This window comes from Choloepus didactylus, chromosome 7, assembly GCF_015220235.1.
Source record: "Choloepus didactylus isolate mChoDid1 chromosome 7, mChoDid1.pri, whole genome shotgun sequence".
NCBI classification, from domain to species: domain Eukaryota; kingdom Metazoa; phylum Chordata; class Mammalia; order Pilosa; family Megalonychidae; genus Choloepus; species Choloepus didactylus.
In genome coordinates, this window is record NC_051313.1 from 30796140 (window position 1) to 30818782 (window position 22643).

At 36.8% G+C, this 22643-nt stretch overlaps 1 protein-coding gene across 2 annotated transcripts in view; it reads left to right on the forward strand.

Annotated features, from left to right (window-relative positions):
* The window catches only part of CEP85L (centrosomal protein 85 like), a 220053-nt gene that overhangs the window by 32953 nt on the left and 164457 nt on the right, over positions 1-22643 (forward strand). For both annotated transcript variants that reach the window (XM_037842152.1, XM_037842153.1), the window contains exon 2: positions 471-632. In XM_037842152.1, coding sequence (XP_037698080.1) covers positions 471-632 — 162 coding nt within the window. The remainder of the gene's footprint in view (positions 1-470; positions 633-22643) is intronic.

The window sequence follows — 22643 nt, forward strand, 5'->3', positions numbered from 1 at the left end:
ATATTGAGAGAGCATTGTAAAGATATAATTTAGGTAAAAAGTTAGAGATGTTACTCGAAATTGCAGGGAAAAATCAAGCTAAAAATAGTAAGATGCTATTAAACTTATATTGCAAGATAATTGAGGAAGTTAAAGTCAATTAAAATGATGCAGAGTAATTTTAAATTTCAGGAGAGTAGGAGAAAGTAGAAAAAATAGATTTAACATTTTTAGTAAGACAGCAGTATAAATTCAAATGTTGATACCTAGAAGCAGAAAACAGTTCTTCAGCCAGAGGAAGTTGCAAAATCAGCATTGAATCAAAATGCTTGTGATGTATGTTTATTTTGGTAAATCTATTTCAATTATTTGGGGCAGAAAATAGCCATTTATAGCCAGTGTGTATTTTTCACAACGTCAAAAAAAGAGATCTTCTACTTACTCATAGAAATTATATGTGTATGTTAACTATTACATATTTTCCTTTATAGGCCCAGATTATTCTTCTTCGGGATGGTTACCTGGTAATGAATCATTGTGGCAGGCCACAACTGTTTCATCCAACCATCGAAATAACCCTAACCGGAGACATAGTATAGCATCTGACAGTGGAGACACTGGCATTGGAACTTCTTGTTCTGACAGCGTGGAAGGTGAGCTAAAATTCTGAGCTTTTAGACATGAATCTTTGGAGAATGGTTGTGATATGGAACCTTCAAGGGATATGCTTTATTATTCCAAAGTAATAAATTATGAAGCAATGTTTGAATATTTAATATTGTTCAGTGTTTCTGTATATCAGATGAAATTGTCCCTCTGATCATATAGCTTTTCCTTCACTGTTTTTTTAAATTTTTAGTTTAGTGACATATATTCAGCCTAAAATTTCCCCTTTTACCCACATTCAGAAATATAGTTCAGTAGTGTTAATTGCATTCACAATGTTGTCTTCCATTTTTTTAAATGAAACTTTTAATTTTGAGATAATTGTGGATTCACATGCAGGTGTAAGAAATAATACAGAGAGATCCCGTGTACTCTTTCCCAGTTTCCCCCTATGGTAACATCTTGCAAAACTGTAGTACATTCCCACAACCAGGATGTCAACATCAATAGTCAAGATACAAAACATTTCCATAACTGGAAGAATTTTTCATGTTGCTCTTTTATAGCCATATCTGTTCACCTCTTTTTCCCCTTCTTGTCTCCCCCACCTTAATCCCTGGCATTAATCTATTCTCAACTTCTGTAATTTTTGTAATTTCAAGAATTTATATAAATAGAATCATATAGTACATAAGCTTTTGGGATTGGCTTTTTTTTTTCCCCACTCAGTATAACTCTGGAGGTTCATCTAGGTTTCTGTGTGTATCAGTAATTCATTCCTTTTCATTGCTGAATAATATTTGATGGTATGGATCGACCGCTGTTTAACCATTTTCTTGTTGAAAAGACATCTAGATTGTTAATAGTTTTTGACTGTTGTGAATAAAGCTGCTATTACCATTTGTGTACAGATTTTAGTGTGAACATACATCTTCATTTCTCTAGGGGAAATGCCTAGGAGTGCAGTTGCTGGGTTGTGTGGTAATTGCATGTTTAGGTTTTAACATAACTGCCACACTGTTTTCCAGAGTGATGTGTACCATTCCCATGAGCAGTGTATGTATGAACTGTTAATGTTTCTCTGCATTCTTGCAAACATTTGTATTGATTTTTAATTTTAGTTTTTTAATTTTAGCCATTCTTGTAAGTGTGTAGTGATACCGCATTGTGGTTTTAATTTTCATTTCCCTAATGGCTAATAATGTTGAACATTTTTTCATGTGCTGATTTGCCATTTATATATTCTCTTCAGTGAAATGTATTTTCATGTGTTTTGCCATGTTCTTATTGGTTTGTTTCCTTTTTACTGTTGAGTTTTGAGACTTTTAAAAATATATTTTAGTTACTACTTGTTTGTTAGATGTATCATTTGCAGATATTTTCTCCCATTCTGTAGCCTATCTTTCAATTCCCTTAACAGGCTCTTTTGAATTTTGATGAAGACCACTTTGTCAGTTTTTTCTTGTATGGATTGTGTTTTTGTCACATTGAAGAACATTTTGCCTAAATCTTGAAGATTTCCCCCTCTTTTTATTCTTAGAAGTTTTATGTTTTTCATTTAACTCTGTGATGCATTTTGAGTTAATTTTTATGTTAACTGTGTAAGTTTGGAGGTCCCTAAGACCTACCCTCAAGTTGAATGATAATCTAGAAGGATTCACAGAACTTAGAAAAGCTGTTATACTCATGGCTATGGTTTATTACAGCAAAATAATACAGATTTAAATCAGCAACAGAGAAGGTGCATATGGCAGGGTTCAACAGATACTAGGCATAAGCTTCCAGGTGTCCTTTCTCAGTGGAGTTGTTTGGACAGCACTTATTTCTCCTAGCAGTGATGTGTGACACCGTGTACAGAGTATTTGCCAACTAAGAAAGCTCACTCAAGCCTTGGTGTCCAGGAGTTTTATTTGGGGTTGATCATATAGGCATGGCTTACAATGTGCATGGCTGATCTTAGTCTTCAGCATCTGCAGAGGTCAAGCTGATTGGCCCAAGGTCCCCACCATAGATTATCTGGAGTAACCCAAGACCCCTAGGTAAACAAAGATACTCTTTATCAGACCCAAGATATCCAAGGGCTTAGAGATTATTTCCCAGGAGCCAGGCAAGGACCAAACCTTTCTTTGTAATGTGCAGGATGTGAACAACCTAAATTGGCTGAGTTAGTCCTTTAATGGACAGTATGAGATTTAGGTTGAGTTTCATTTTTTTTTTTTTTTGCCATATCTACTTGTTCTAGTATCATTTGTTGAAAAGGTATCTTCTCTCCATTGAATTGTTCTTGCAATTTTATCAAAAACCAGTTGGGCATATTTATGTGGATCTGTGTCTGGGCTCTCAGTTCTGTTTGGTTGATCTATATGTCTTTCCTGCCGTCAGTACCACAGAGGCTTGATTATTGGACTATATATATTAAGTCTTGAAATCAAGGTGACTGATTTGTCCCACTTCTTTTCTAAAAATTGTTTTAACTATTCTAGTTCCTTTGCTTTTTCATATAAATTTCAGAACAATATTGTTTACATATACAAAAAATCAAAATAATTTGATAGGAATTTGTTAAACCATTTGGGGAGAATTGACATCTTTGTTTAGTCTTATGATCCGTGGAAATGGCATGTCTCTATTTAGATCTCTTTTTATTTCTTTCTTATTGTTTTGTAATTTTCAACATATATGTCATGTGCGTGTTTTATTATATTTATACTTAAGAATTCCAGTTTTTGTAGTGATTTTAAATTTTGCTTTGTGCCCATGTGTTTGTTGTTAGTATATAGAAATATAGTTGTGTTTCATATCATTTATCTGGTATCCTGTGACCTTACTGAATTCACTCATTAGTCCTGGGAGTTATGGTAGATTCCTTGGGATTTTCTGCGTAGACAATCATGTCATCTGCGTGTAGGGATAGTCTTCCTTTCTAATCTGTATGCCTTTTATTTCCTTTTCTTGATTTATTGCAGTGGTTAGAACATTTAGCATAATATTGATTAAGAGTGATGAGAGCAATTGAAAGAGTGATTGTTCCTGATTGTGGTAGATTGCACTGTGTACTCCAACAAGCCATACGCTCAATCTTGTTCCTTTGGGTTGAATCTATTTTGTAAATAGGACCTTTTCAAGATGTTATTATTAGTCTAATTGTGGCCAACTTAATCAGGGTGGGCCTTAATCAGTATTACTGAAGGCTTTATAAAGAGGAGCCTGAAGTTAGTGAAAACCAGAAGAGCAGACACAAGGAGAGAGAGATTGCCATGTGACGGGAGGCAGAGAGGCAAGCCAAGGAACTCCAAGGAATTATGCAAGCCAGTGCCACAACGTTACAGACATCAGGGAGAACGCATGATTTGCCTACGCCTTGATTTTGGATTCTTAGCCTCTGAAACTGAGCCAATAATGAATGAGTGTTGGATTTTGTCTATACTTTTGCTGCAGCAATTGAAACATAATTTCTCTTTAACTTGTTGATAATGGTATATTGTATTGATTGATTTTCAGACATTGAACCAGCCTTCCATCTGGGAATAAACCCCATTGGTCATGGTGTATAATTCTTTGTTGATATTGATTTTGAGTATCGGTAAGGGATATTGGTTCATAGTTTTCTTTCTTTCTTTCTTTCCTTTTCTCTTTTTTTCTTTCTTTCTTTTTTGTACTGTATTTGTCTGGTTTTTGTATCAGGGCTAATACTTTCTTCTTAAAATGAATTGTAAGTATTCCCTCCTCTTCTATTTTCTAGAAAAGATGGTATAGAATTGATGTTAATTCTTTAAAGGTTTGGTGACATTCTTCAGTGAAACCTGCTGGGTCTGGAGATTTCTCTCTGAGAAGAGTTTTAAAATTATGAATTCAGTTTCCTTAGAGGGCTATTCAAATTAACTGATTTCAAGTTGAATAAATTGTGGTTTATGTTTTTCAAGAAAGTGGTCATTTTATCTAAATTGCCACATTTACATGTATAGAATTATTCATAGTATTCCCTTATTATCTGTTTGATGTTTGCAGTCTTTAGTGATATCCCCTGTTTCATTTCTGATTTGGTCATTTGTGTCTTTGTCTCAGTTCACCAGGCTGCTATGATAAATGCTACAAAATGGGTTGGCTTAAACAGCATTTATTAGCTAATGGTTTCAAAGGGTAGAAGTCCAACCCTTTGAAAGGCATCGGCAAACCATGCTTTCTCCTTGAAAACTGGAGCTTTCTGGTGCTGGGGATCTCAACATTTAGCATTCTTTGAGGCATGTGGTTGCTCATTTCCCCTATTATTGTTATGCTGTCCATGCCTCAACCCTGAGTGACAGTTTCTAGTCCAGCAATGCTGTGGTGGTCCCCTGCACGCTTCCTTAAATTAAAAAATGCTAGATTTCTGCAGGGGTGATAATGGGAAGGATCTAGGGAGCTTCTCTGAAACCTTTTACCCAATCTTTATTTGAGCCTCTCTCCTGTTTTACTCCCAGTTCCTCAGATACCTGATATTTCCAGTTCCTGTAACTTTTTGAGGATTTGGATCATATAAATTGGGTGCTTTCTCCTGGATTTCTCTGCTGCTGATTTAGGATTCAGCTCTCTTACTTACTGATCTGACTTTCAAGCCCCCAGAATTTTACTGTTGTTTTCTCTTGTTCTCTCTGTCCCCAGAGTTGTGTGTTTTAGTGGAGTTTCAGAAAGGAACAAAATTAGAAGAGTGTGTCCAATTTGTTATCTTAACTTGGAAGTTTTCTTGGATTTCTTTCTTGGTTAGTGCATAGATAACTACCTGATTATTTTTAACTGAATACACTGTCAGTTATTTGACCATTTCCATATTGATGGACAAATAAGTTGTTCCTAATTTTTCACCATTCCAAATAGTGGTGCAGTGAATATTTTGGTATATGTATCTTTGTTTCTGAATATGTGTAGAATCAAGGATATGTGTACCTTAAATTTTGAATGGTAGTATGTGTAGTAAATAGTTAAGAGCACCCTGAAGACAGACTACCTGGATTCATGTCTCGGTTCTGCTACTTAATAGCTGTGTGACTTGGGTAAGTCATTTAACCTCTTGTTGTCTTATTTTTCACATCCATCAGATGAGGATAATAGTAATACCTAACCTCATAGGATTGTTGTGAGGATTAAATGAGTAAACTACATTTAATAGGTGTTATGTGCTAGTTATTAGAGTACCACTTTCTCACCCTTGCTCAGATTCTGTATCTTTTTTTTTTTTTGGAAGGAGGGAAATTTTATTGGTAAAAAGCAGTATCTTGTTAAGATTTTCATTTTCTGGTGACTGAATTTGATCATCTTTTCAAAATTTTATGCCCATTTGTACTTTTTTACCCATGATTTGCTGTATTAGGATCCTACAAAGAAACAGAACCAACAAGACATATATAATTTCCACCCCCATGGAATCTTTTTTTTTTTTAATAATTCAATTATATTGAGATATATTCATATACCATGCAGTCATACAAAGCGTACAGTCAGTTGTTCACAGTACCATTATATAGTTGTGCATTCATCACCAAAATTAATTTTTGAACATTTTCATTACCATACACACAAAAATAATAAGAATAAAAATTAAAGTGAAAAAGAGCAATTAAAGTAAAGAAGAACACTGGGTGCCTTTTTTTTTTTTGCCCCCATTTTTCTACTCATCTATCCATACACTGAGCAAAGGGGAGTGTGATCCACATGGCTTTCCCAATCACATTGTCACCCCTCATAAGCTACATTGTTATACAATTGTCTTCAAGATTTAATGGTTCTGGGTAGTAATTTAATAGTTTCAGGTATTTACTACTAGCTATTCCAAGTCATTAGAACCTAAAAAGGGTTATCTATATTGTGTGTAAGCGTGCCCACCGGAGTGACCTCTCTGCTCCTTTTGGAATCTCTCAGCCACTGAAACTTATGTCAATTCACATCCCCCTTTTGGTCAAGAAGATGTTCTCCATCCCATGATGCCGGGTCTAGATTCCTCCCCGGGAGTCATATTCCACATTGCTAGGGGAATTTATACCCCTGAGTGTCAGATCCCACGTTAAATTTTCTTTCTTTCTTTCTTTCTTTTTTTTTTTTTTTTTTATTAAATTCAGTTTTATTGAAATACATTCACACACCACACCATCATCCATGGTATACAATCAACTGTCCACAGTATGATAACATAGTTATCCATTCATCACCACAATCTATCTCTGAACATCTTCCTTACATCAGAAAGAATCAGAACAAGAATAAAAAATAAAAGTGAAAAAAGAACACCCAAACCATCCCCTCCATCCCATCCCATTTGTCCTTTAGTTTTTATCCCCATTTTTCTATTCATCCATACACTAGATAAAGGGGGTGTGATCCACAAGGTCTTCACAATCACGCTGTCACCCCTTGTAATCTACATTATTATGTAATTGTCTTCAGGAGTCCAGACTGCTGGGTTGGAGTTTGGTAATTTCAGGTATTTACTTCTAGCTATTCCAATACATTAAAACCTAAGAGGTGTTATCTATATAGTGCATAAGAATGTCCACCAGAGTGACCTCTCGACTCCATTTGAAATCTCTTAGCCACTGAAACTATTTCGTCTCATTTTGCATCCCCCTTTTGGTCAAGAAGATACTCTCAGTCCCACGATGCCGGGTCCACATTCATCCCCGGGAGTCATATTCTGCATTGCCAGGGAGATTTACACCCCTGGGAGTCGGGTCCCACGTAGGAGGGAGGGCAGCGAGTTCACCTGCCGAGGTGGCTCAGTTAGAGAGAGAGAGAGGGCCACACATCTGAGCAACAAAGAGCTACTCAGGGGGAGACTCTAAGGCACAATTATATGCAAGTTTAGCCTCTCCTTTGCAGTAACGAGCTTCATAAGGGCATGTTGCATGATCGAGGGCTCAGCACATCAAACCGCCAGTCCCAATGTTTGTGACAACATCAACACCAGTCCAGATGAGGAAGTCCAACACTTCCGCACCTTCCCCCAGATCCTCGGGGCTGGGTAGGGGGAGGATGTAAATATATTTTTTATTATCTGCCCAAATTACTCTGGGATGTGGCTGTGACTTGTTTTTAACAGAGGCTAGTTCCTGATAATTCCCCACCTACCCTTACTGATGCTCACAAATCCTCTGTTTAATATTCTTACTTGGTCTAAATATAGTGTAAAATTCTCTTTGATTGTCATTAGCATTTTCTTCAATTCTCAGCTCATTGTGGACTTCATTGTCACAACATTATCTTTATAGACTTGAGCCCCTCTTTTTTTTTTTTTTAAATCTTCATTTTATTGAGATATATTCACATACCACGCAGTCATACAAAACAAATCGTATGTTTGATTGTTCACAGTACCATTACATAGTTGTACATTCATCACCTAGACCAATTCCTGACACCTTCATTAGCACACACTCAAAAATAACAAGAATAATAATTAAAGTGAAAAAGAGCAGTTAAAGTAAAAAAGAACACTGGGTGCCTTTGTCTGTTTGTTTGTTTGTTTCCTTCCCCTATTTTTCTACTCATCCATCCATAAACTAGACAAAGGGGAGTGTGGTCCTTATGGCTTTCCCAATCCCATTGTCACCCCTTGCAAGCTACATTTTTATACAATTGTCTTCGAGATTCATGGGTTCTGGGTTGTAGTTTGATAGTTTCAGGTATCTACCACCAGCTACCCCAATTCATTAGAACCTAAAAAGGGTTGTCTAAATTGTGTGTAAGAGTGCCCACCAGAGTGACCTCTCGGCTCCTTTTGGAATCTCTCTGCCACTGAAGCTTATTTCATTTCCTTTCACATCCCCCTTTTGGTCAAGAAGATGTTCTCCATCCCACGATGCCAGGTCTACATTCCTCCCCGGGAGTCATATTCCACGTTGCCAGGGATATTCACTCCCCTGGGTGTCTGATCCCATGTAGCGGGGAGGGCAGTGATTTCCCTTTTCAAGTTGGCTTAGCTAGAGAGAGAGGACCACATCTGAGCAACAAAGAGGCATTCAGGAGGAGGCTCTTAGGCACAATTATAGGGAGGCCTAGCCTCTCCTTTGCAGCAACAGTCTTCCCAAGGGTAAAACCTATGGTAGGGGGCTCAACCCATCAAACCACCAGTCCCCTATGTCTGTGGTCATGTTAGCAACCATCGCGGTGGGGCAGGCCAATACCCCTGCATTTGACTTGAGCCCCTCTTATTTTTATTTTTGATTACATGGCCTCATCTAATCGCTTGTCCTTATTATATTTTTTCCTTATTGTTTTAGCTTAACCTTTGGAATGTATGAATGGTTGTAAGAGGGACTTTGAGCCTTCACTTTAGAATTGTTTGGATTTTTCACAGTCAGCCTGTGTTAGTTAAATTATGAAACAAAAATCATAAACATTTTTAAAGTCCAAGTTACTGTGAGGGGTACCTGTGAACCACATTTATTCCTTTAGATATTTCTCATTTTTTCTTTGTCCTTGGCATTAGCTGAAAGTGTGTAGTCACACTTAGCCTCCCATCCCTAGTCAGAATGTATGGGAGATGGCCCTCCTTAGTGTTAAAAGTATACTGTGTGTCCTTCCAGACCTTTTCCTACATGTTTTCATCCCTGTACACGTACTTCTAGAAATAAATTCTTCTGCTTTACAGAATTTTTGACATAGTATAAATTTGCCATGTATTATTAAATCTTTAGCCATTTGAGTTCTTTTCAGCTTTTCTCGGTTATAAACAATGATGTAGTAAAAATCCTTGTGTTTGCTTCATTGTTCAACTGAGCGTTTTTGTCGTATATATACCAATTGGAATTGGTGGATTGAATGGTATATACATTTAATATTTTAATAGACATTTGCCAAATTATCCCTTCCCACAAAAAAGTACCAAATTATACTTCCTCCAATCACTTACACAGGCTGTCTTGGGCTGTGTCTACGTATGTGTCAATCAGATGGTTCAAAATTGTATCTTGTTTTCATTTGCATTTCTCAAATTACTAGTGAGATTGAAAATATTTTCTCATGTTTATTGGCCATTTGTATTTCTCTTTTTTCTCACACTAATGTATGTGAAGTACTTATGACAGTTTTTGGCATATGGCTCATGCTATGAGAAGTGTTATTATTATTATCCTTTGTTGAATTTCTGGCCTTGGAATTACACCCATCACTTTTCTTAGTCCTGCTTTCTAAAGCCTATGGCACAAACCTACCTTTTCCTAGTGTTCTTTCCTTGGCTGATAGGACTTTTCCATTTTGTCCCTGCGGGCACCCACCCTGCTCATGTTTGGAGTGGTCAAGAACAAAGGGCATTTCAGCCAAATGCATACTCCTTATCTCTGAACTGAGCTTTTGCTCTCCTGGCTAACCTGGCTGCTTGGTCTAAATGGAAACCCACGGGTCCTCTGCACCTCTCTACTCTTAGGATGGCCAGCAGTCTGTTGGACTTCTCCAGGTGCTACCAAGGTTCTTCTAACTCTCAAGCAGAAAATATCCCATCCCTTCTCAGGGAGGCAAAGGAGCTGGAGTTCTTAACAGCTTCTGTGGCTCTCAGACTGCAAAAACGCCCCTTGAAATGGAAATGCCCTTCCACCTGGCTGATGTGTGTGCTCTTTTCAGCCCCTATACCTGTGGCTCCAACTTAAAGGAGAGAAGGAAGATGCCTGTCCTGCTCTACACCTGTTCTAAAGGGCAGTCAGTGTTCTGCTTCTTCCCTTTTTTGTTAACTTGACACACAGTTTTGTATTTTCTGGAAATTCCTCCATTTTTGGGTCTAGGTGAACTGCTGAGCCTCCTCTGCAGAGGCTGGCATGAGTAAGTCTGCAACTCTGAAGGTTTCTGTCGCCCATGTTAAATTTTGTATATATAAAATGAGGTATATTATAGAGATTGGCTCATGTGACTGTGGGGATGGGCAAGTTTACCTGAATATAGGGAATAGTTTTAGCATGGTAAAGACTATTTATTTAGAAGGAATGCTTGGTGTGTTTGCTGATTTAACCCTTGACTTCAACTATTATGTTTTCCTTCCCAAATTTATGTTTCTGTTTTCATGAAAACACTCCACTTTGTGGGAGATATTCATTTGTTCATTTTTTTTTTTTTAATTAGAGAAGTTGTAGGTTTGCAGAAAAATTGTGCAAAAATACAGAGTTCCCCTATACTATTCTAGTGTTAATACCTTACACTAGTGTGGTATATTTGTTACAATTCATGAAAGAACATTTTTATAATTGTATTAGTAACTGTAGTCCATTAGGTTCACTGTTTCTGTTGTATAGTTGTAAGTTTTTTGTTTTTGTTTTAAATTTTTACTCTACCAGCATATATATAGCCTAAAATTTCTCCCTTTATAACCACATTGAAATATATAGTTCAGTGATACTAATTATGTTCACAGTGTTCAGCTTCCATTTCCACAATCTATTACCAAAATTTTTCCTTCAACCCACACAGAAACGCTGCAAACTTTAAGCATTAAATTCCCTTTCCCTGTCCCCACCACAGCCTTGGTGAACCTATATTCCAGTTTCTGACTCTGTGAATTTGATTATTCTAATTATTTCATATCAGTGAGATTATACAATATTTGTCCTTTTGTGTCTGGCTTATTTTGCTTAACATGATGTCTTCAGGGTTCATCCATGTTGTCACAAGTATCCTCAGAACTTCATTTTATTTATCCATTCATTGGTTGATGGACACTTGGGTTTCGTAAGTTCTTTACCTTATGTTGTTTTGGTAAGTATGCTCACAAAGTTGGTCGTTTGGCTCTTCTAATTTATAATCTTTGTTTTTCCTTGTTGGGTTTGTTTCGGCGTATCTGTTACATGTCAAGAGTTCAGGGAAGTAATCCTTATGAGAATAGTCTTGCATTAAAATATAACTAATAGGTTGATATTTGTAACTTAATGTCATCTTTAAAATCTGCTATGCATTAAATTATTTTGTATCAGTGGCACATGGATGTGCTGTATGTACTTTGACATTTGGATTATATCAATTTCTAATAGGAGGAAACAGCCTACACTGTTACTTGCCTCTAAAGTTTAACTAATCTTTTCAAATATTAGCATTATGCTTATGTTATATAATCCAATTTTTTGATCTGTAATTGTAATCTTATTTTCTTTGATAATTCTCTTTGTCTACAAGATAGTTATGGTTGAATAGATGTAGTGCTATATACTAAATGTAAATTTAAATTTTGGGGTATCCAAAAATTTTTATTTAAATTCCATGGTACATTACTTTAATCAATCATCTGTGAAGTAAGTTATTAAACCTTAAACAAACTGAATGGTACAGTCTGGTCAAATCCCCGCCCCTCAATTTGTTATTGTTTGGTTTTAACTTACATTCCAAATGATGCATTTTGGTCACTGCAAAATCCTCAGAGTGCCCTGTGAATCATCAGAAAAATAGTAACTTGCCCTATTTTTTATTTTAATGTTGCATTTTAATCTGATTCTTTAAAACTTCTTATCCATACATGGATATAGGGTAAAATGACTACCAGTGCTCAATGAATTACAAATACCCAATTTTATAAATGACTAATGTATAAATAGAGGTGCCTCTCCTTTTCTTTCTCTCTAAACTGCTAGAATCTCTATTGTTACTATTAAAAATAGAGCTGCACACGAACTTGGAGCTTTTATAGGTTCTTTCATTTATTCACTTATTAAATATTTATGGAATATTTACTGTGTGTCAAGAACTGCAGAACTGCAAGGAGCTCAAAATGGAGAAGAGGATTGTGTCAGAATCTCAGCAGGCAAGGAACTCAAGTATAGAAAAGTATTCTAAAATTTCCATTGAGAGATTTGCTTTTAAGCATGGTATTTTGAGATTTCAAATATTGTTGAATGATGGTGTGAGATTTTTATATTTAATAAGAAGTTGAGACAAAATTTAATGTTAGCAGCATCACTTTTTAGCTGTGGCAATTTGTTCGTGGAGTGACAAATTATGGGTTGGTAGGAAATAGATCTGTGACATGAGAATAGATGGGTCTGTAAGACTACCAGATCGTAACATACGGTACATTGGCAGATCACCAATTTCTTCCTAAGTTACTTTCTCTTCAGAGACATTGAGGCCATGTAAATGCTGTTGCTGCAGAAATTAGCTTAAGGGGGAGTTATTTTTGAAGCTTGCAGAACTTTTTGTGTAGGGTATAACCAAGATCTGGTGCCAGAATTGAGTGATTGAGGATGTAGCAACAGGAAACTGGGAGTCTAGGACCTTGTGGCCTAAAAGAACAGTTATTTCTTAGGTCTGACTCTTCACCCTTGCATAGGCTAGTCGTCTTCTGCAGAATTACATAGCCCCTGTGAGCAAGCTCTTTATCTTTGATTAAAAAATTTTATTTGAATTCTTCAAATGTTGCTTTGAACAGTTCTATTTTGGGCTAATTTTTGAGCATACTTTTATATTTTACTAATAAAAGGTACAGATACAGTTAATGATTTTTTTCTTTTGATAATTCCCAACTGCTAATTTGTATTGGAGATAATTTTCTTATCTAATAAACCTCAATTATTTCAAATAGAAGAAACTGATAAAAATGGACTTCAATTTAATTATATCTATATTAGTTGTTTTTCCTAAGAAGTAATAGGGCTGTTAAATAATATAGATTTTGAGGTCATCCTGCAAAGATATATCAGGAAGGAAGACTTAGGTTATCATAACATTTGGTGCCTTATCTTCTTCTTATTAAGAATCTAAGGCCTTGTAAGGTAATGGCATGCTCAAGATCATACTGCTAATCATTTATTTATTCATTCAGCCAATAGTTACTGCATGCCTACTATGTGTCAGGTACTGTGCCAGGGGTTAGGAATTAAAGACATTTTCTCTATTCATTGGTATGCATACAGTCTAGTGGAAGAGACTGCCAAAATAATTATAATAAAATATGATCAGCATTATGATATGTGAAGTACACAGAGTTGTAGTGAAGTACACAGCAGGGGGATATACCTCAGTCCAGTGGATTAGGGGAAGGGCCCGTGGCGGAAATATTTAAGCTGAGGCTCTAAAAGGAGACTAGGAGTTGGCAGGGTAGAAGGAGTTTGGGAGGACAGTAGTTTAGGCAGAAAGAACAGCATGGCCAAAGGCCAAGTAGAGAAAGCACATTCTGGCTTAAGTGCTGAGAATGGCTCAGAGGAGAGCAAAATTGGATGCCAGGAGACCACTTGCTGTTGCAGGTAAGGAGCTGATGGGGGCTTGCTCAGAAAAAGAGATAGTGGGGAGGAGAAAAGTAGATGATTCAAGATATATTTAGTAAATGAAAATCTTACATACCTTTTGTTTAAACAGGTTTATTGAGATGCAATTCACATCTGATACAGTACATCCATTTAAAGTATACAAATCAGTGACTTTTATTATATTCAGACTTTTGTACATTTATTACCACTATCAACTTTAGAACATTTTCATTACCCCCAAAATAAATCCCACTCCTTTAAGCCATCACCTCCCAATCTCCCCATTTCCCCCAGCCCAATGTAATTAAATCTACTTTTTGTCTCTATGGATTTTCTATTCTGGACATTTCATTCAAATGGAACCAAACAATACGTGGTTGCTTGTGACTGACTTCTTTCACATAATGTTTTCAAGGTTCATGTACATTTTATCATGTATCAACACTTCAGTTATTGCCAAAAAATAATCCACTGAGTGGGTATATCACATTTTATTTATCCATGCAGTTGACAGACATTTGGATTATTAACACTTTTTGGTGGTTGTGAATCAACATTCGTGCACAAATTTTTTGTGTGGACATTTATTTTAATTTCTCTTGTGTGTATACTTAGTGGAATTTCACAGTTGACTGCACCATTTTACATTACCAGCAGCAGTATATGAGGGTTCTAATATTTCCATGTCCTCATCAACAGGTGTTATTATCTATATAATTATATTCATCCTAGTGAGTGGAAAGTTGTATCTCATGGTTTTGGTTAGCATTTCCCTGATGACTAACAATGTTGAGCATTATTTCATGTGCATATTGGTCAATTGTTCATATATTTTGGTGAAAGAGAAATGTCTATTCAAATTTGTGAAATAGTACTTTCAAGCAAACAGGACATGTACCAAAATAATGCAAACCCTATACAGAGTACTCCAACATAGCCCTTCCCCCACAGATATCCAGATCTACCATTTTCAACATTCTGCCACATTTCCTGCATTCTGCCACATTTCCTGCATTGTTCCATCTATATCCGTTAATCCATCCATCTGCCTGTCTGTCTGTCTGTCAATCCATTTTCTGAACACTTGAGTGTAGGTTATATACATCTGACCCCGCAAACACTTAATATCGCCCTGTAAATTTTCTAAGAATGAGGAAATTCACTTACGTAATCACCTTAAGTGCAGTTATCAAGTTTGAGAACTTTAGCATTGATATGACATTTACGGTCTATATTCTAATTTTTTCATATGTCTCAATAATGACCCTTTGAGTCCTTCTCCCTTGCTAGATCCCATCCAGGATCATGCATTGCATTCAGTTGTCATTTTCTCTGTAGTTGCTCTTTCTTTCTTTTAATTGTGGGAACATATGTACAACATAAACTTTCCCATCTCAATCACTCCCAACCATACCATTCGATGGGACTAATCACATTCACAATATTGGAGTATCCTTACCACCCTCTATCAACAAAACATTCCCATCTCCCCAAATAGAGACCCTCATGCACTGTGCATAAACTCTTCAATCCCCTTGTCTCCTCCCCCCTGGCAACCTATATTCTATGAGCTTGCATTTCTCTGATATTTTCCTTGTATATGGGGTTTAAATTTAATATCCTAAGTCTCTAACAATCTCATATACTGTGATACCAACTCTACTGAAATAGTATACACAAATTAGTTTCCTGTAACCCTCTGTCCTCCCACCTTTATGTAGTTCTTGTCACAAAGTACATATTTATACATTATGAGTACTGAACTACTAATTTATCATTAAATTTTTAGGTAATTATCCTTCAGATCCTGTGGAAAGTAAAAAGTAGAGTTACAAATCAAAAATACAGTAGTACTGGCATTTATCTTTTACCCATGTCATTACCCTCACTGGAGATCTTTATTTCTTAATGCAGCTTTGATCTGTTGTCTATTGTCCTTTCCTTTCAATTTGCAGAACTCTCTTTAGCATCTCTCGTAGGGCTAGTCTAATGGTGACGAATTCCCTCAGCTTTTGCTTATCTAGGTATGTCTTAATCTCTCCCTCATTTTTTTTTAATTCATTTTATTGAGATATATTCACATACCATGCAGTCATACAAAACAAATCGTACATTTGATTGTTCACAGTACCATTACATAGTTGTACATTCATCACCAAAATCAATCCCTGACACCTTCATTACCACACACACAAAAATAACAATAATAATAATTAAAGTGAAAAAGAGCAATTAAAGTAAAAAAGAACACTGGGTGCCTTTTTTTGTTTGTTTGTTTTTTTCCTTCCCCCATTTTTCTACTCATCCATCCATAAACTAGACAAAGGGGAATGTGGTCCATATGGCTTTCCCAATCACATTGTCACCCCTTATAAGCTACATTTTTATACAGTCGTCTTCAAGATTCATGGGTTCTGGGTTGTAGTTTGATAGTTTCAGGTATTTACTGCTAGCTATTCCAATTCACTAGAACCTAAAAGGGGTTGTCTATATTGTGCGTAAGAGTGCCCACCAGAGTGACCTCTTGGCTCCCTTTGGAATCTCTCTGCCACTGAAGTTTATTTCATTTCCATTCACATCCCCCTTTTGGTCAAGAAGATGTCCTCCATCCCACGATGCCAGGTCTACATTCCTCCCCGGGAGTTATATTCCATGTTGCCAGGGAGATTCACTCCCCTGGGTGTCTGATCCCACGTAGCGGGGAGGGCAGTGATTTCACCTTTCAAGTTGGCTTAGCTAGAGAGAGACTCCCTCATTTTTGAAAGACAGTTTTGCCAGATATAGAATTCTTGGTTGGCAATTTTTTGCTTTCAGCACTTTAAATATGTCGTCTCCACTGCCTTCTTGCCCCTATGGTTTCAGATGAGAGCTGGGCACTTAATCTTATTGTGTCTCTCCTGTATGTGACAAGTTGATTCTCTCTTGTGGTTTTCAGATTTTTCTCCTCATCTTTGCCAGTTGACATTTTGATTAAAATATGCCATGGTGTGAGTCTATTTGGGTTTATCCTGTTTGGAGTTTGTCTTTGTTAAATTTGGGATGTTTTCAGCCATTGTTTCATTGAATATTCTCTCTGCTCTTTCTCTCTTTCTTCTTCTGGGATTCCAGTAATGCATATATTGGTGCGCTGGTGCTATCCCACAGGTTCCTCAGGCTCTGTTCATTTTTCTTCATTGTTTCTTCTTTCTGTTCCTCAGACTGATTTCAATGGTCTTCTCTTTAAGTTCCCTGATTCTTTCTTCTTTCAGGTCCATTCTGCTATTGAACCCTTCTAGTGAATTTTTAAAATTTCTGTTACTGTGGTATTCAGCTCTATTTGGTTCCTTTTCATAATTTCCATCTCTGTTGAGTTCATGTCATTTTCTTGATTTCTTTCCACTCTTTGTCAGTGTTTTCCTTGAGCTCTTTCAGCTTATTTAGGACCAATTTTTAAAAGTCTTTGGTGTGTTCCAGCTCTCATCCTTCTCCGTAATGGTTTCTTATGGTTTGATCATCTTCTTTGCCTGGTTCATCACTTCCTGTTTCTTTGTATGTTTTGTAACCTTTTGTTGAAACCTGACCATTTTGATATTTTAAGGAATTGGTTTCTTAAGCTTGTTTCCAGCTAATGTTATGACAGAGCTGTCCTTGAATGCTAGGAGCTAAAAAAAAAAAAAAAAGTAAGAAAACAAAACACCTTTTGCTTTCCCAGTCTTCGCAGATTGACCTGTGGTGGGAGCAGGCAGCTTTAGGACTGATCCATACAATGAGTTTAGGGAATAACTCCAGGGCAAAGCTAGAGGCCTCCCTAATCCTTTCTGTACTTGAATCTTTGTCTTGGGCATGTTCTGCTGGCCTTAGAACTGCCCTGTTTATAAGGTTCTGAATGTACCCTCTTTTCTAGGAAACACTTTCCTCATGGTCTGGAGCACTGCTGTGTATGACCTCCAGCCAGCAATCCCTTACCCCAGGCAACACAATTTGGTTGCCTTCCCACAGCATTTTGTAGGACAGCTCGGTAAGCTGCCTTCTACACACAGGGCAAGTTCTGTGATTGCGAGTCCCTCAGGCCACCACCAGACTAATTGAGCCAGACATATATGCTTCTAGTGTGCATAAGGGTTATTCTGCTCCTTCTGGAATTGGGACCAGGGATCTGGACTATGAGTGTGGGCCAGTTCCATGTGTGGGCCATTTCCATGCAGAGCCATGGAAGGGCCAGCGAGGGTACTAGGAGATCCTATGGCTTTTTTTTTTTTTTAATTGTTCACTGGTTTATTTTTCCAAGTGAGCAATAGGTTATTTACAAATAGGCAGATTTCCAATGATGTATATTAAAATGGCAATCATATCGTTTGAAATGTAAATTTAAAAAATTCATTAAGGCACATTTGATCTGTGAGTTTAAAACAAACTTTCTGATGTAGGGACAGATTCATTTTACATTTGTCCCTCCAAACACATGAGCACCAAAATAGTCAAAGTATACATAATATTTTGTGACAGTAAGGAATGCAAAAATTAACAAGGGCGGTGTTTTCGAAAGGAAATCTTTGAAGATCGGTTTACAGCAAATAAAACATACTTAACAGTGAGTGCACACTCCTGAAACACATAAATACTAATAGCTAACAGGTACTCCAGAAATGGCAAAGCTTGAAGCAATGGATATTAAATAAATTATAAAGGTACTTCAGATACAAAGGAGAAAACAAAACAGTAATTACAGAATGAAATAACCGGTAAGATTCTGTGGTTTTTAAGTTAACCTTTTTATTGATTTGGCTTTTGCTCTGTTATTGCAGTCCTTTAACTGTTTTCTGGAGCATTGAGAAAAGATGTTTCTGCCAGTTCTTGCTGTTTGTTGAAAGCTTCTGTCTTTTTACTTTCTTGATGGTATTATTTGTAGTGTAAAGTATTTAATTTTGATGATGTCTAGTTCATTTATTTTTTTCTTTTTGTTGCTTGTTGTATTGGTATCATATCTAAGAAATCATTTATTGTACCAAGGTCACAAAGATAAGTCTATGTTTCTTCTAAGATTTATATAATTTTAGTCTTTACATTCAGGTCTTTGATCCCAGATTGAGTTGATTTTTGTCTTTGGTGTGAGGTAGTTGTCCAACTTAAGCTTTTTTTTTTTTTTTTTTTTTTTTTTTTTTTTTTTTTTTTAATCATCATTTTATTGAGATATATTCACATACCACGCAGTCATACAAAACAAATTGTACTTTCGATTGTTTACAGTACCATTACATAGTTGTACATTCATCACCTAAATCAATCCCTGACACCTTCATTAGCACACACACAAAAATAACAAGAATAATAATTAGAGTGAAAAAGAGCAATTGAAGTAAAAAAGAACACTAGGTACCTTTGTCTGTTTGTTTGCTTCCCCTACTTTTCTACACATCGATCCATAAACTAGACAAAGTGGAGTTTGTTCCTTATGGCATTCCCAATCCCACTGTCACCCCTCATAAGCTACATTTTTATACAACTGTCTTCGAGATTCATGGGTTCTGGGTTGTAGTTTAATAGTTTCAGGTATCCACCACCAGCTACCCCAATTCTTTAGAACCTAAAAAAGGTTGTCTAAAGTGTGCGTAAGAGTGCCCACCAGAGTGATCTCTCGGCTCGTTTTGGAATCTCTCTGCCACTGAAGCTTATTTCATTTCCTTTCACATCCCCCTTTTGGTCAAGAAGATGTTCTCCATCCCACGATGCCGGGTCTACATTCCTCCCCGGGAGTCATATTCCACGTTGCCAGGGAGATTCACTCCCCTGGGTGTCTGATCCCACGTAGGGGGGAGGGCAGTGATTTCACCTTTCAAGTTGGCTTAGCCAGAGAGAGAGGGCCACATCTGAGCAGCAAAGAGGCATTCAGGAGGAGACTCTTAGGCACAAATACCGGGAGGCCTAGCCTCTCCTTTGCAGCAACCGTCTTCCCAAGGGTAAAACTTATGGTAGAGGGCTCAACCCATCAAACCACCAGTCCCCTATGTCTGTGGTCATGTTAGCAACCATGGAGGTGGGGTAGGCGAATACCCCTGCATTCTCCACAGGCTCCTCAAGGGGGCACTACATCTTTTTTTTTTTTTTTTTTTCCTTGTTTGTCTTTTTTCTTTTTTTTTTTTTTTTTTAACTTTCCCTTCTTTTTTCAAATCAACTGTATGAAAAAAAAAGTTAAAAAGAAAACAAACATACAATAAAAGAACATTTCAAAGAGACCATAGCAAGGGAGTAAGAAAAAGACAACTAACCTAAGATAACTGCTTAACTTCCAACATGTTCCTACTTTACCCCAAGAAAGTTACATAATATAGCAACATTTCAGTGAACTTGTTCCTACTACATCCATCAGAAATTAACAGACCATAGTCATTTCTGGGCATCCCCAGAACGTTAAATAGCTTATCTGTTCTTCTTGGATTATTGTTCCCCCTTCCTTAATTGCTCTCTACTGCTAGTTCCCCTACATTCTACATTATAAACCATTTGTTTTACATTTTTCAAAGTTCACATTAGTGGTAGCATATAATATTTCTCTTTTTGTGCCTGGCTTATTTCGCTCAGCATTATGTCTTCAAGGTTCATCCATGTTGTCATATGTTTCACCAGATCGTTCCTTCTTACTGCCGCGTAGTATTCCATCGTGTGTATATACCACATTTTATTTATCCACTCATCTGTTGAAGGACATTTGGGTTGTTTCCATCTCTTGGCAATTGTGAATAATGCTGCTATGAACATTGGCGTGCAGATATCTGTTCGTGTCACTGCTTTCCGATCTTCCGGGTATATCCCGAGAAGTGCAATCGCTGGATCGAATGGTAGCTCTATCTCTAGTTTTCTAAGGAACTGCCAGACTGACTTCCAGAGTGGCTGAACCATTATACAGTCCCACCAACAATGAATAAGAGTTCCAATTTCTCCACATCCCCTCCAGCATTTGTAGTTTCCTGTTTGTTTAATGGCAGCCATTCTAACCGGTGTTAGATGGTATCTCATTGTGGTCTTAATTTGCATCTCTCTAATAGCTAGTGAAGCTGAACATTTTTTCATGTGTTTCTTGGCCATTTGTATTTCCTCTTCAGAGAAGTGTCTTTTCATATCTTTTGCCCATTTTATAATTGGGCTGTCTGTACTTTTGTCATTGAGTTGTAGGATTTCTTTGTATATGCAAGATATCAGTCTTTTGTCAGATACATGGTTTCCAAAAATTTTTTCCCATTGAGTTGGCTGCCTCTTTACCTTTTTGAGAAATTCCTTTGAGGTGCAGAAACTTCTAAGCTTGAGGAGTTCCCATTTATCTATTTTCTCTTTTGTTGCTTGTGCTTTGGGTGTAAAGTCTAGGAAGTGGCCTCCTAATACAAGGTCTTGAAGATGTTTTCCTACATTGTCTTCTAGGAGTTTTATGGTACTTTCTTTTATATTGAGATCTTTGGTCCATTTTGAGTTAATTTTTGTGTAGGGGGTGAGGTAGGGGTCCTCTTTCATTCTTTTGGATATGGATATCCAACTCTCCCAGCCCCATTTGTTGAAAAGACCATTATGGCTCAGTTCGGTGACTTTGGGGGCCTTATCAAAGATCAGTCGGCCATAGATCTGAGGGTCTATCTCTGAATTCTGAATTCGATTCCATTGATCTATATGTCTATCTTTGTGCCAGTACCATGCTGTTTTGGCAACTGTGGCTTTATAATAAGCTTCAAAGTCAGGGAGTGTAAGTCCTCCCACTTCGTTTTTCTTTTTTAGAGTGTCTTTAGCAATTCGAGGCATCTTCCCTTTCCAAATAAATTTGATAACTAGCTTTTCCAAGTCTGCAAAGTAGGTTGTTGGAATTTTGATTGGGATTGCATTGAATCTGTAGATGAGTTTGGGTAGAATTGACATCTTAATGACATTTAGCCTTCCTATCCATGAACATGGAATATTTTTCCATCTTTTAAGGTCCCCTTCTATTTCTTTTAGTAGAGTTATGTAGTTTTCTTTGTATAGGTCTTTTACATCTTTGGTTAAGTTTATTCCTAGGTACTTGATTTTTTTAGTTGCTATTGAAAATGGTATCTTTTTCTTGAGTGTCTCTTCAGTTTGTTCATTTCTAGCATATAGAAACATTACTGACTTATGTGCATTAATCTTGTATCCCGCTACTTTGCTAAATTTGTTTATTAGCTCTAGTAGGTGTATCGTTGATTTCTCAGGGTTTTCTAGATATAGGATCATATCATCTGCAAACAATGACAGTTTTACTTCTTCTTTTCCAATTTGGATGCCTTTTATTTCTTTGTCTTGCCGGATTGCCCTGGCTAGCACTTCCAGCACAATGTTGAATAACAGTGGTGACAGCGGGCATCCTTGTCTTGTTCCTGATCTTAGAGGGAAGGCTTTCAGTCTCTCACCATTGAGTACTATGCTGGCTGTGGGTTTTTCATATATGCTCTTTATCATGTTGAGGAAGTTTCCTTCAATTCCTACCTTTTGAAGTGTTTTTATCAAAAAGGGATGTTGGATTTTGTCAAATGCTTTTTCAGCATCTATTGAGATGATCAATTGATTTTTCCCTTTCGAGTTTTTAATGTGTTGTAATACATTGATTGTTTTTCTTATGTTGAACCATCCTTGATGCCTGGAATGAACCCCACTTGGTCATGGTGTATGATTTTTTTAATGTGTCTTTGGATTCGATTTGCAAGTATTTTGTTGAGGATTTTTGCATCTATATTCATTAGGGAGATTGGCCGGTAGTTTTCCTTTTTTGTAGCATCTTTGCCTGGTTTTGGTATTAGATTGATGTTAGCTTCATAAAATGAGTTAGGTAGTGTTCCATTTTTTTCAATGTTTTGAAAGAGTTTGAGTAAGATTGGTGTCAGTTCTTTCTGGAAA